This window comes from Narcine bancroftii, unplaced genomic scaffold, assembly GCF_036971445.1.
Source record: "Narcine bancroftii isolate sNarBan1 unplaced genomic scaffold, sNarBan1.hap1 Scaffold_57, whole genome shotgun sequence".
Taxonomy (NCBI): domain Eukaryota; kingdom Metazoa; phylum Chordata; class Chondrichthyes; order Torpediniformes; family Narcinidae; genus Narcine; species Narcine bancroftii.
Genome location: NW_027212103.1, coordinates 69,186 through 84,345, shown reverse-complemented (window position 1 = coordinate 84,345; position 15,160 = coordinate 69,186). Strand labels below are relative to the sequence as shown.

The 15,160-nt window shown below is 33.2% G+C and overlaps 1 protein-coding gene across 1 annotated transcript; it reads left to right on the top strand.

Annotated features, from left to right (window-relative positions):
- Positions 1-788: 788 nt before the first annotated feature.
- On the top strand, positions 789-3,769 carry LOC138751000 (NADH-ubiquinone oxidoreductase chain 2-like; the record flags this gene model as incomplete). Its single annotated transcript, XM_069913097.1, is given in 1 exon segment — positions 789-3,769. A coding segment is annotated over 1 exon segment (702 nt), but the record flags the coding sequence as incomplete, so codon positions are not given.
- Positions 3,770-15,160: the final 11,391 nt, after the last annotated feature.

Genomic DNA, 15,160 nt, shown 5'->3' with positions numbered 1-15,160 from the left:
GAGGCTTTACCCTACATACATTTAATTTAACTCAAGAAAGTACCTGATTAATTCTACCAACCTGACCATTAGCCATAATATGATATATCTCAACATTAGCAGAAACTAACCGAGCTCCTTTCGACCTTACTGAAGGTGAATCAGAACTAGTCTCAGGCTTCAACATTGAATACGCTGCAGGACCATTCGCCTTATTCTTCCTAGCAGAATACTCAAACATTTTAATAATAAATACATTATCAATTATCCTATTTATAGGAACATCATATAATATAATAATACCAGAACTTACCACCTTCAGCCTAATAATCAAGACAGCCCTATTAACCATTCTTTTTCTATGAATCCGAGCCTCATATCCACGATTTCGATATGACCAACTCATACATTTAGTATGAAAAAATTTTTTACCATTAACACTAGCACTTATCATATGACATATTTCATTTCCAATCGCCATAGCAAGCCTACCACCACTAACATAAACAAAAGGAAGAGTGCCTGAACTAAAGGGTTACTTTGATAGAGTAAATCATGAATGTTAAAATCATTCCCCTTCCTAGAGAAATAGGACTTGAACCTATACCTTAGAGATCAAAACCCTAAGTACTTCATTATACTATCCACTAAGTAAAGTCAGCTAAATAAGCTTTTGGGCCCATACCCCAACCATGTTGGTTAAAATCCTTCCTCTACTAATGAATCCATTTATCCTACTAATCCTTATCCTTAGCCTAATCATAGGAACCCTAATAACATTCACAATAACAAATTGATTATTAATCTGAATAGGCCTTGAAATTAATACCATAGCCATCATTCCATTAATAATTTATAAACACCACCCACGAGCAGTAGAAGCCTCCACCAAATACTTCATCACACAAGCCACAGCCTCTGCAATACTCCTATTTGGAGGAACCATCAATGCATGACTGACTGGACAATGAGAACTAACCCAAATAACAAACCAAACAACAACAATATTTATTACATTAGCCCTAGCCCTAAAACTAGGACTAGCACCAATACACTTCTGACTACCAGAAGTAATACAAGGAATTAATTTACCAACAGGTATAATTCTAGCAACATGACAAAAACTTGCACCATTAGCAATCCTATTTCAATTACACCAAACACTCAACCCACATTTATTAACAATTCTTGGATTAACATCAATCGTTGTAGGAGGATGAGGAGGACTAAACCAAACACAACTACGAAAAATCCTAGCCTATTCATCAATCGCACATCTAGGATGGATAATATCTATTTTACACTACATACCTAACCTCATAATATTAAATCTAATTATCTATTTGATTATAACCTCCTCCATATTCTTAATATTAATATATATTAACTCCACAAAAATTGAATCCATCGCACCATCTGGAATAAAAACACAACTAATCACACCAATTTTCCTTACCTCTCTCCTATCATTAGGAGGATTACCTCCCCTATCCGGCTTTATACCAAAATGATTAATTATTGAAGAATTAACTAAACAAAACATAATATTTACAACCACTATCATAACTTTAGCAACATTATTAAGCCTATTCTTCTACTTACGATTATGTTATATAATCACATTAACCATCTCCCCCAACCTAACTTTATCAACATCAACATGACAATCACCTACATCCAAACCAAACACATTACTAACTTTATCCACAATAATATCAATTATACTTCTACCATTAACCCCCATAATATTTATACTAACCCTATAATAAGAAGTTTAGGTTAACAAAACCAAAAGCCTTCAAAGCTTTAAATAAAAGTGAAACCCTCTTAACTTCTGATTTAAGATTTGCAAGACTTTATCTCACATCTTCTGAATGCAACCCAGACACTTTAATTAAGCTAAAACCTTACTAGATAGACAGGCCTCGATCCTATAAATTCTTAGTTAACAGCTAAGCGTTCAATCCTACGAACATCTATCCAGCTTCTCCCGCCGTAAGGGGCAAAGGCGGGAGAAGCCCCGGGAGATCTCTCTCCTTTTCACGATTTGCAATCGTCTGTAAACATTTATACTACAAGACTATTCTGATAAGAAGAGGATTTATACCTCTCTCTACGGAGCTACAATCCGCTGCTTTAAACTCGGCCATCTTACCTGTGGCAATTAATCGCTGATTATTCTCTACAAATCATAAAGATATTGGCACCCTATACTTGATCTTCGGTGCTTGAGCAGGAATAGTGGGAACTGGTTTGAGCCTATTAATTCGAACCGAATTGAGCCAACCAGGTACTTTACTGGGTGATGATCAAATCTATAATGTAATTGTTACTGCTCATGCCTTTGTTATAATCTTTTTTATGGTTATACCAATTATAATTGGTGGATTTGGCAACTGATTAACCCCACTAATAATTGGAGCCCCAGACATAGCTTTTCCACGATTAAATAATATAAGTTTCTGATTACTTCCCCCATCCTTTTTATTACTACTAGCTTCTGCAGGAGTAGAAGCCGGCGCTGGCACCGGCTGAACAGTTTATCCCCCTCTTGCTGGTAATCTCGCCCATGCAGGAGCATCAGTTGATTTAACAATTTTCTCATTACATTTAGCTGGAATTTCATCTATCTTAGCATCCATTAATTTTATTACCACAATTATTAATATAAAATCCCCATCAATTACACAATACCAAACACCCCTTTTCGTATGATCATTACTTGTAACCACAATTCTATTACTCTTATCTTTACCAGTCTTAGCAGCAGGTATTACTATATTATTAACAGACCGAAATCTTAATACAACCTTTTTTGATCCAGCAGGAGGTGGTGATCCAATCTTATATCAACATCTATTCTGATTTTTTGGCCACCCAGAAGTTTACATCTTAATTTTACCAGGATTTGGTATAATCTCACACGTAGTCGCTTACTATTCCGGAAAAAAAGAACCATTCGGTTATATAGGAATAGTTTGAGCAATAATAGCAATTGGACTACTTGGTTTTATTGTATGAGCCCATCATATATTTACCGCTGGAATAGACGTTGATACCCGTGCCTACTTTACTTCAGCCACCATAATCATTGCCATTCCCACTGGAGTTAAAGTATTTAGCTGATTAGCAACACTCCATGGAGGATCTATTAAATGAGAAACACCCCTTCTATGAGCATTAGGATTTATCTTCCTATTTACTATTGGTGGTTTAACAGGAATTGTTCTAGCTAATTCATCACTTGATATTGTTTTACATGATACATACTATGTTGTAGCACACTTTCATTACGTCCTATCAATAGGAGCGGTATTTGCAATTATAGCAGGATTCATTCACTGATTCCCCCTAATTTCCGGGTATACACTCAATTCAACCTGAACTAAAATACAATTTCTAGTAATATTTATTGGAGTAAACCTAACATTTTTCCCACAACATTTTCTTGGTTTAGCCGGAATACCACGTCGCTACTCAGATTATCCAGATGCTTATACCCTCTGAAATGTTGTATCATCCATCGGCTCAATAATTTCCCTAGTTGCCGTAATTATACTCCTATACATTTTATGAGAAGCATTCGCCTCAAAACGTGAAGTATTAACTATTGATTTACCACATACAAATGTAGAATGACTTCACGGCTGTCCACCACCTAATCATACCTTTGAAGAACCACCATTTGTTCAAATCCAACGTCCTATGTATTAATACAAGAAAGGAAGGAATTGAACCCCCATATATTGGTTTCAAGCCAATCACATCACCACTCTGTCACTTTCTTCAAGATTTTAGTATAATAGTAACACATTACCTTGTCAAGGTAAAACTGTGGGTTAAAACCCCACAAATCTTATAATGGCACACCCTTCACAATTAGGATTCCAAGACGCAGCATCTCCAGTAATAGAAGAACTCCTCCACTTCCACGACCACACATTAATAATCGTTTTCTTAATTAGCTCACTCGTTCTCTATATTATTTTAGCAATAGTATCTACCAAACTTACTAATAAATACATTTTAGACTCACAAGAAATTGAAATTGTATGAACAATTTTACCAGCAGTTATCCTAATCTTAATTGCCCTACCATCATTACGAATTTTATACTTAATAGACGAAATTAATGATCCACATATTACAATTAAAGCCCTAGGACATCAATGATATTGAAGCTACGAATATACAGATTATGAAAATTTAGAATTTGACTCATACATAATCCAAACAGAAGACCTTAACCCAGGTCAGTTCCGCCTCCTAGAAACGGATCACCGAATAGTAGTACCAATAGAATCCCCAATCCGAATACTCATCACTGCCGAAGATGTTTTACACTCATGAGCAGTACCCGCACTAGGAATTAAAATAGATGCAGTACCAGGACGTTTAAATCAAACTGCCTTCATTATTTCACGACCAGGTATTTTCTACGGACAATGTTCAGAAATCTGTGGCGCTAACCATACTTTCATACCAATTGTAGTTGAATCAGTCCCACTTGAACATTTCGAAAACTGATCTTCATTAATACTAGAAGAATCTTCATTAAGAAGCTAAAATAGGATTATAGCATTAGCCTTTTAAGCTAAATAATGGTGACCTCCTACCACCCTTAATGATATGCCACAATTAAACCCAAATCCATGGTTCTTAATCTTCTTATTTTCATGACTATTTTTCCTAACAATTATAACACAAAAAGTAATAAATCACCTATTTATTAAGTATCCTAAGCTTGAAAATACAAAAAAACCTAAACCAAAATCTTGATACTGACCATGACCCTAACCTTTTTTAACCAATTCTTAAGCCCCTCATTAATAGGAATTCCACTAATTGCCCTAGCAATTATAATTCCATGAATAACATTATTAAATTCATCAAATCGTTGAATTAATAACCGACTTATGACCTTACAAGAATGATTTATTAACCGATTTACATATCAATTAATACAACCTATTAATTTAAATGGACATAAATGAGCTATAATCCTTATAGCATTAATATTATTCTTAATTACAATAAATTTATTAGGACTTCTTCCATATACATTTACCCCAACAACACAACTATCATTAAATATAGCATTCGCTATCCCTTTATGATTAACCACAGTTCTAATTGGACTATTAAATCAACCAACCTCTTCACTAGCCCATTTACTTCCAGAAGGAACACCAACCTTACTAGTACCAATTCTAATTTTCATTGAAACAATTAGTTTATTTATCCGACCACTAGCACTAGGAGTCCGACTAACTGCAAACTTAACAGCTGGGCACCTGCTCATACAATTAATTGCAACTGCAGCATTCACATTGATTAATGTAATACCAACAGTAGCTTTACTAACATCACTAATTTTGTTCTTATTAACTATACTAGAAGTAGCCGTAGCAATAATCCAAGCTTACGTATTTGTACTCTTATTAAGCCTTTATTTACAAGAAAACATTTAATGGCACACCAAGCACATCCATATCATATAGTAGATCAAAGCCCATGACCATTAACAGGAGCTATAGCCGCATTACTAATAACATCTGGCCTAGCTATCTGATTTCACTTTCATAAACCATTATTATTAATTCTAGGATTTATCCTAATAATCTTAACCATAATCCAATGATGACGAGACGTAATCCGAGAAGGAACCTTCCAAGGCCACCACACCATACCAGTACAAAAAGGACTCCGCTATGGAATAATCCTATTTATTTTATCAGAAGTATTCTTCTTCCTAGGTTTCTTCTGAGCCTTTTATCACTCAAGCCTAGCACCAACTCCAGAATTAGGAGGATGTTGACCACCTACAGGCATTTATCCATTAAATCCATTTGACGTACCACTTTTAAATACTGCAGTTCTATTAGCATCAGGAGTAACAGTAACATGAGCTCACCATAGCATTATAGAAGGCAACCGAAAAGAAACAATTCAAGCCCTTACCTTAACCATCCTATTAGGTTTTTATTTTACCGCTCTTCAAGCAATAGAATACTACGAAGCTCCATTCTCCATCGCTGATGGTATTTATGGTACAACATTCTTTGTAGCCACAGGATTTCATGGCTTACATGTAATCATTGGTTCTACATTCCTAATAATTTGCCTTTTACGACAAATCCAATTCCACTTCACATCAAAACATCACTTCGGCTTTGAAGCCGCAGCATGATACTGACATTTCGTTGATGTAGTATGATTATTCCTTTACGTATCAATTTATTGATGAGGTTCATAACTTTTCTAGTATAAAGACTAGTACAAATGATTTCCAATCATTTAATCTTGGTTAAAATCCAAGGAAAAGTAATGAATCTCATCATATTTATTATCACTATAACGGCCCTCATTTCCCTAATTTTAGCTATTATCTCATTCCTTCTTCCAATACTAAAACCAAACAATGAAAAATTATCCCCATTTGAATGTGGCTTCGACCCATTAGGAAATGCACGCTTACCCTTTTCAATCCGATTCTTCCTTATCGCCATTCTATTCATATTATTTGACCTAGAAATTGCTCTACTTCTACCATTACCATGAGCAGATCAACTAAATAATCCCATTCTTACTATTATATGAACAACAATTATTATTATTTTACTTACCTTAGGATTAATTTATGAATGACTACAAGGAGGCTTAGAATGAGCAGAATAGATATTTAGTCTAATACCTAAGACACTCAATTTCGACTTGACAAATTATAGTGAAATCCTATAAATATCTTATGACACCCATCCATTTTATCCTTACTATAACATTTATAATCAGCCTAACAGGACTCACACTAAACCGATCACATTTACTATCAGCCCTTATTTGTTTGGAAGGTATAATATTATCGCTATATATCTCAATTGCTCTATGATCAATAATAATAAACTCATCAACATGATCACTCTCTCCAATAATTCTATTAACATTTTCAGCCTGTGAAGCTAGCTCAGGACTAGCTCTACTAGTAGCCTCAACCCGAACTCACGGATCAGATCAACTAAAAAACTTAAATCTACTACAATGTTAAAAATCCTTGTACCTACAATCATAATAATTCCAACCACATTCTTTATTAACAAAAAATGATTATGAACTATCTCCACTACCTATAGTTTTATAATCGCTACACTAAGTCTACTTTGACTTAAATGAAATAATGAAACCGCCTGACATTTCTCAAATAATTTCTTAGCCATCGACCCATTATCAATACCACTTTTAACAATAACCTGCTGACTCTTACCACTAATAATTTTAGCAAGCCAAAATCACCTAACAAAAGAACCCTTTACCCGCCAACGCACCTATATCACATTACTAATTTCCTTACAAATCTTTTTAATCATAACATTTAGTGCGACCGAACTAATTCTATTCTATATTATATTTGAAGCCACCTTAATCCCAACCATAATTATCATTACACGATGAGGAAACCAAACTGAACGATTAAACGCAGGTATCTACTTCCTATTTTATACACTCATTGGTTCTTTACCATTACTAATTGCCCTACTTATCCTACATAATGATTTAAATACTCTTTCAATATTTATATTACAAAACATACCATATAATTTAAAACCATCCTGATCAAACAAATTCTGATGACTAGCATGCATAATCGCCTTCCTAGTAAAAATACCCCTTTATGGAGTACATTTATGATTGCCAAAAGCCCACGTAGAAGCACCAATTGCAGGCTCAATAATTCTAGCAGCCATCCTATTAAAATTAGGAGGCTATGGAATAATACGGATTATCATTATATTAAACCCATTAACCAAAGAAATAATATACCCATTCCTTATCTTAGCCATCTGAGGAGTCATCATGACCAGTTCTATTTGTTTACGACAAACAGACTTAAAATCACTAATCGCATATTCATCAGTCAGCCATATAGGCTTAGTAGCAGCAGCAATCCTAATCCAAACACCATGAAGTTTCGCAGGAGCAATTACACTAATAATTGCCCACGGCCTTATCTCCTCAGCATTATTCTGCCTCTCTAACACCAACTATGAACGAACCCATACCCGAATCATAATTCTTACCCGTGGATTACAAATCATATTACCATTAATAGCAACCTCATGATTTTTAATTAACCTAGCTAACCTAGCCTTACCACCTAGCTTAAACTTAATAGGAGAATTATTTATTATTACCTCATTAATCAAATGATCAAACTGAACAATCATATTAACAGGAACCGGAGTATTATTAACAGCATCATATTCACTTTATATATTTCTAATAACACAACGTGGCCCTTTACCACAACATTTAACATTTATTAACCCAACATATACACGCGAACATCTACTAATTTATTTACACTTATTACCTTCCATATTAATCATTTTAAAACCAGAAATTATTATAGGATGAACATTCTGTAATTATAGTTTAAAAAAAACATTAGATTGTGGTTCTAAAAATAAAAGTGAAAATCTTTTTAATAACCAAGAGAGGTCCGGGACAAAAAGAACTGCTAACTCTTTTATCCATGGTTCAAATCCATGGCTCACTTAAACTTTTGAAAGATAATAGTAATCTATTGGTCTTAGGAATCAAAAACTCTTGGTGCAAATCCTAGCAAAAGTCATGAACCTTATTATAATAAACATAACATTCCTAACTATTATCTCACTCATATATCCAATTATTACATGTACTCTAATACCCAAACCCAACAATAATTGATCATATACAACAAAAATAGCTGTAAAAACCTCATTTTACATCAGCCTCATCCCATTACTAATTTTTCTAGACCAAGGACTAGAATCCGTCACAACCAATTGAAATTGAATTAATATTGGACCCCTAGATGTCAACTTAAGCTTTAAATTCGATATATACTCAATTATTTTCATACCAGTAGCCCTATATGTTACATGATCCATCTTTGAATTCTCATTATGATACATAAAATCAGACCCAAACCTAAACCAATTCTTAAAATACTTAATACTTTTTCTAATTACTATAATTATTCTAATTACAGCAAATAACCTATTTCAACTTTTCATTGGCTGGGAAGGAGTAGGCATTATATCCTTTTTATTAATTGGTTGATGATTTAGTCGAACAGACGCCAACACTGCCGCCTTACAAGCAGTAATCTATAACCGTATTGGAGATATTGGATTAATCTTCAGCATAACATGACTAGCAATTAATATAAATACATGAGAAATACAACAACTATTTTTTCTATCTAAAAATATAGACTTGACTATTCCATTACTAGGACTCGTCTTAGCTGCTACAGGGAAATCAGCACAATTTGGCTTACATCCTTGATTACCAGCAGCAATAGAAGGCCCAACACCAGTCTCTGCCCTACTACATTCAAGCACAATAGTTGTAGCAGGTATTTTTTTACTCATCCGATTAAATCCTCTAATTAATAATAACCAAATAATCTTAACAACCTGCCTATGTCTAGGCGCACTAACAACACTATTCACAGCCATATGCGCCCTAACCCAAAATGATATTAAAAAAATTATTGCTTTCTCTACATCAAGTCAATTAGGACTCATAATAGTTACTATTGGACTTAATCAACCTCAACTAGCCTTCCTACATATCTGTACCCATGCTTTCTTCAAAGCCATACTCTTCCTATGCTCAGGTTCCATAATTCATTCACTAAATGATGAACAAGATATCCGAAAAATAGGAGGAATACATAAAACCTTACCAATTACCTCCTCAGCCCTAACAATTGGATCACTAGCATTAACAGGCATACCCTTCTTATCAGGCTTCTTTTCAAAAGACACAATTATCGAAACAATAAACATATCATATCTCAACGCCTGAGCCCTAACCCTTACCCTCATAGCCACCTCTTTCACAGCCATTTATAGTCTACGACTAATTTTCCTCTCCTCTATAATATTTCCACGCTTCATAACACTTATACCAATCAATGAAAATGATATTATACTTACAAAATCCATTAAACGATTAGCTTATGGCAGCATAACTGCTGGCTTCATTATCATAAATAATATAAATCCAACAAAAACCCAAATCATAACCATACCCACCATCACTAAAATAGCAGCCTTATTAGTCTCAATTTTAGGATTACTCCTAGCAATAGAACTCATAAATATAAAAAAAATAGAATTAACACTTAACAAACAACCTTATAAATTCTCCAATATATTAGGATATTACCCACCAATTATACACCGCCTATTATCAAAAATTAATTTAACATGAGCACAAAACATCTCAACCCATGTAATAGACCTATCATGATATGAAAAAATTGGACCAAAAAGCCCACTTATTCAACAAATCCCAATAATTAAAATCATTAACGAACCACAACAAGGTTATATTAAAACATACCTAATAATCTTTATCCTAACAATTATAATAATTACTATTATATTTTATACCACACGAAGACTTCCCCAAGATAAACCACGAGTTAATTCCAATACAACAAATAAAGTTAATAATAATATTCACCCACCCAAAATCAATATATATCCACCATAAAAATAAAGTATACTTACACCAGTAAAATCACCACGAACTATATCCAAAACATGAACTTCCTCACTAAACCAACCAAAATCCCAATCACTAATTAAACCTTTACCACTAAAATAAACTAAAATTACATAAAATATTAAATAAACCATAACAGACCAATCAATCCATGTTTCTGGATAAGGCTCAGCTGCGAGCGCAGCTGAGTAAGCAAAAACTACCAACATGCCACCTAAATAAATTAAAAATAAAACTAAACTTAAAAAAGAACTACCAAAAATAACTAATAAACCACAACCAAAACCAGAAGAAATAACTAAACCCAAAGCAGCATAATAAGGAGATGGATTTGACGCCACCGCTATAAAACCAAAAATAAAACTTGCAATCACTACTAAAATTAAATAAGTCATATTAATCTTCACCTAGATTTTAACTAAGACCAATAATCTGAAAAACTATCGTTGTAATTCAACTATAAAGACTAATGACAATAATTAATCGAAAAAATCACCCATTATTAAAAATCATTAATAACGTATTAATTGATCTCCCCGCCCCCATTAACATCTCCTCCTGATGAAATTTTGGATCCTTACTAGGGCTATGTCTTATTTTACAAATCATAACAGGCCTATTCTTAGCAATACATTATACCCCAGACATCTCATCCGCATTCTCATCAATTGCCCATATTACCCGTGACGTAAACTATGGTTGAATAATTCGAAATATTCACGCTAACAGTGCCTCAATATTCTTCATCTGCATCTACTTACACACAGCCCGAGGATTTTATTACGGCTCATACCTAAATAAAGAAACATGAAATATTGGAGTAATACTATTAATATTACTCATAGCTACAGCCTTCATAGGTTATATCCTACCATGAGGACAAATATCTTTCTGAGGAGCTACAGTAATTACTAATCTCCTCTCTGCACTCCCATATATTGGAAATATATTAGTACAATGAGTCTGAGGTGGCTTTTCAGTAGATAACGCTACACTTACCCGATTCTTCGCATTCCACTTTATACTTCCATTTATTATAGCCGCAATAACTATAGTCCATATCTTATTCCTTCACGAAAAAGGATCAAACAACCCAACAGGACTAAATTCAGATATAGACAAAATCCCATTCCACCCTTACTATTCCTATAAAGATATATTAGGCTTCCTCATACTAATTCTTATAATTGTTACCCTAGCCCTATTTTCACCTAATTTTCTAAGTGATACAGAAAACTTTATCCCAGCCAACCCACTCGTAACTCCAACCCACATTAAACCAGAATGATATTTTTTATTTGCATATACAATTCTACGATCAATTCCTAATAAATTAGGGGGGGTACTAGCCCTAATCTTTTCAATCACCATCCTTATATTAATCCCGATAATACATACCTCAAAACAACGAAGCATAACATTCCGACCCCTCACCCAACTCATATTCTGATTACTAGTATCAAATACTATTATCTTAACATGAATCGGAGGACAACCAGTTGAACAACCATATATCATAATTGGCCAACTATCATCTATATTATACTTCATCCTATTCCTAATTATTATACCTATTACCGGATGACTAGAAAACAAAATACTAAAATTATAACCGTCCAGGTAGCCTAATTTAAAGGCATTGGTCTTGTAAACCAAAGACTGAAAGTGAAAATCTTTCCCAAGACTTACTCTCAATTTATTATAATAACACACCTAAAACTTCATTAATACAAAACATCATCAATTGATACGGAAAAACTCGTACCAATTGATGATTTACGTCACCCCCCACGACCATCTAATAACCTTTTTTCAAGGGAAAAAAGATCCAAACTCCTATCCAAAACCAAAATCTTAATTAAAATACCCCCTGAAAAAACGTAATATCTTATTAAAATCTTACCCTAATATTTAGAGTGTCGGGGGAAGAGAAGTAAATCCTAACCTTTAATAAAACACTACCCATTATTCAAAACATATCTCATAGTAAAGAACTATAAACTCAAAACAAACTATAAAATAAGCACCCATCAATAATAGACTTCAAAACATTTATATCGGTTTTTAAAAGAAACCTAAACAACCAAACCTTTAAAACCCAACCAAAACAAGATCAACCCATTAAACCCACCATTACTACTAATACTATAACATATCAGTATAATTCCTTTTCTCATAGGACAACCAACCGAATAACCACATATTAAAATTGTTCTCACCTATACTATTCTTCATCCCATTCCTAACTATTACACATTACCGAATGAAAAACAAATTATAACCGTCCAAATACCTAACACAAAGACTAATATTAAACCAAAAACAGACCTACTCTCAATTTATTATAATAACACACCTAAAACTTCATTAATACAAAACATCATCAATTGATACGGAAAAACTCGTACCAATTGATGATTTACGTCACCCCCCACGACCATCTAATAACCTTTTTTCAAGGGAAAAAAGATCCAAACTCCTATCCAAAACCAAAATCTTAATTAAAATACCCCCTGAAAAAACGTAATATCTTATTAAAATCTTACCCTAATATTTAGAGTGTCGGGGGAAGAGAAGTAAATCCTAACCTTTAATAAAACACTACCCATTATTCAAAACATATCTCATAGTAAAGAACTATAAACTCAAAACAAACTATAAAATAAGCACCCATCAATAATAGACTTCAAAACATTTATATCGGTTTTTAAAAGAAACCTAAACAACCAAACCTTTAAAACCCAACCAAAACAAGATCAACCCATTAAACCCACCATTACTACTAATACTATAACATATCAGTATAATTCCTTTTCTCATAGGACAACCAACCGAATAACCACATATTAAAATTGTTCTCACCTATACTATTCTTCATCCCATTCCTAACTATTACACATTACCGAATGAAAAACAAATTATAACCGTCCAAATACCTAACACAAAGACTAATATTAAACCAAAAACAGACCTACTCTCAATTTATTATAATAACACACCTAAAACTTCATTAATACAAAACATCATCAATTGATACGGAAAAACTCGTACCAATTGATGATTTACGTCACCCCCCACGACCATCTAATAACCTTTTTTCAAGGGAAAAAAGATCCAAACTCCTATCCAAAACCAAAATCTTAATTAAAATACCCCCTGAAAAAACGTAATATCTTATTAAAATCTTACCCTAATATTTAGAGTGTCGGGGGAAGAGAAGTAAATCCTAACCTTTAATAAAACACTACCCATTATTCAAAACATATCTCATAGTAAAGAACTATAAACTCAAAACAAACTATAAAATAAGCACCCATCAATAATAGACTTCAAAACATTTATATCGGTTTTTAAAAGAAACCTAAACAACCAAACCTTTAAAACCCAACCAAAACAAGATCAACCCATTAAACCCACCATTACTACTAATACTATAACATATCAGTATAATTCCTTTTCTCATAGGACAACCAACCGAATAACCACATATTAAAATTGTTCTCACCTATACTATTCTTCATCCCATTCCTAACTATTACACATTACCGAATGAAAAACAAATTATAACCGTCCAAATACCTAACACAAAGACTAATATTAAACCAAAAACAGACCTACTCTCAATTTATTATAATAACACACCTAAAACTTCATTAATACAAAACATCATCAATTGATACGGAAAAACTCGTACCAATTGATGATTTACGTCACCCCCCACGACCATCTAATAACCTTTTTTCAAGGGAAAAAAGATCCAAACTCCTATCCAAAACCAAAATCTTAATTAAAATACCCCCTGAAAAAACGTAATATCTTATTAAAATCTTACCCTAATATTTAGAGTGTCGGGGGAAGAGAAGTAAATCCTAACCTTTAATAAAACACTACCCATTATTCAAAACATATCTCATAGTAAAGAACTATAAACTCAAAACAAACTATAAAATAAGCACCCATCAATAATAGACTTCAAAACATTTATATCGGTTTTTAAAAGAAACCTAAACAACCAAACCTTTAAAACCCAACCAAAACAAGATCAACCCATTAAACCCACCATTACTACTAATACTATAACATATCAGTATAATTCCTTTTCTCATAGGACAACCAACCGAATAACCACATATTAAAATTGTTCTCACCTATACTATTCTTCATCCCATTCCTAACTATTACACATTACCGAATGAAAAACAAATTATAACCGTCCAAATACCTAACACAAAGACTAATATTAAACCAAAAACAGACCTACTCTCAATTTATTATAATAACACACCTAAAACTTCATTAATACAAAACATCATCAATTGATACGGAAAAACTCGTACCAATTGATGATTTACGTCACCCCCCACGACCATCTAATAACCTTTTTCAGGGGGAAAAGATTTAAACTCCTATCCTTGACACCCAAAGCCAAAATTTTAATTAAAATACCCCCTGAAAAAACGTAATATCTTATTAAAATCTTACCCTAATATTTAGAGTGTCGGGGGAAGAGAAGTAAATCCTAACCTTTAATAAAACACTACCCATTATTCAAAACATATCTCATAGTAAAGAACTATAAAACTCAAAACAAACTATAAAATAAGCACCCATCAATAATAGA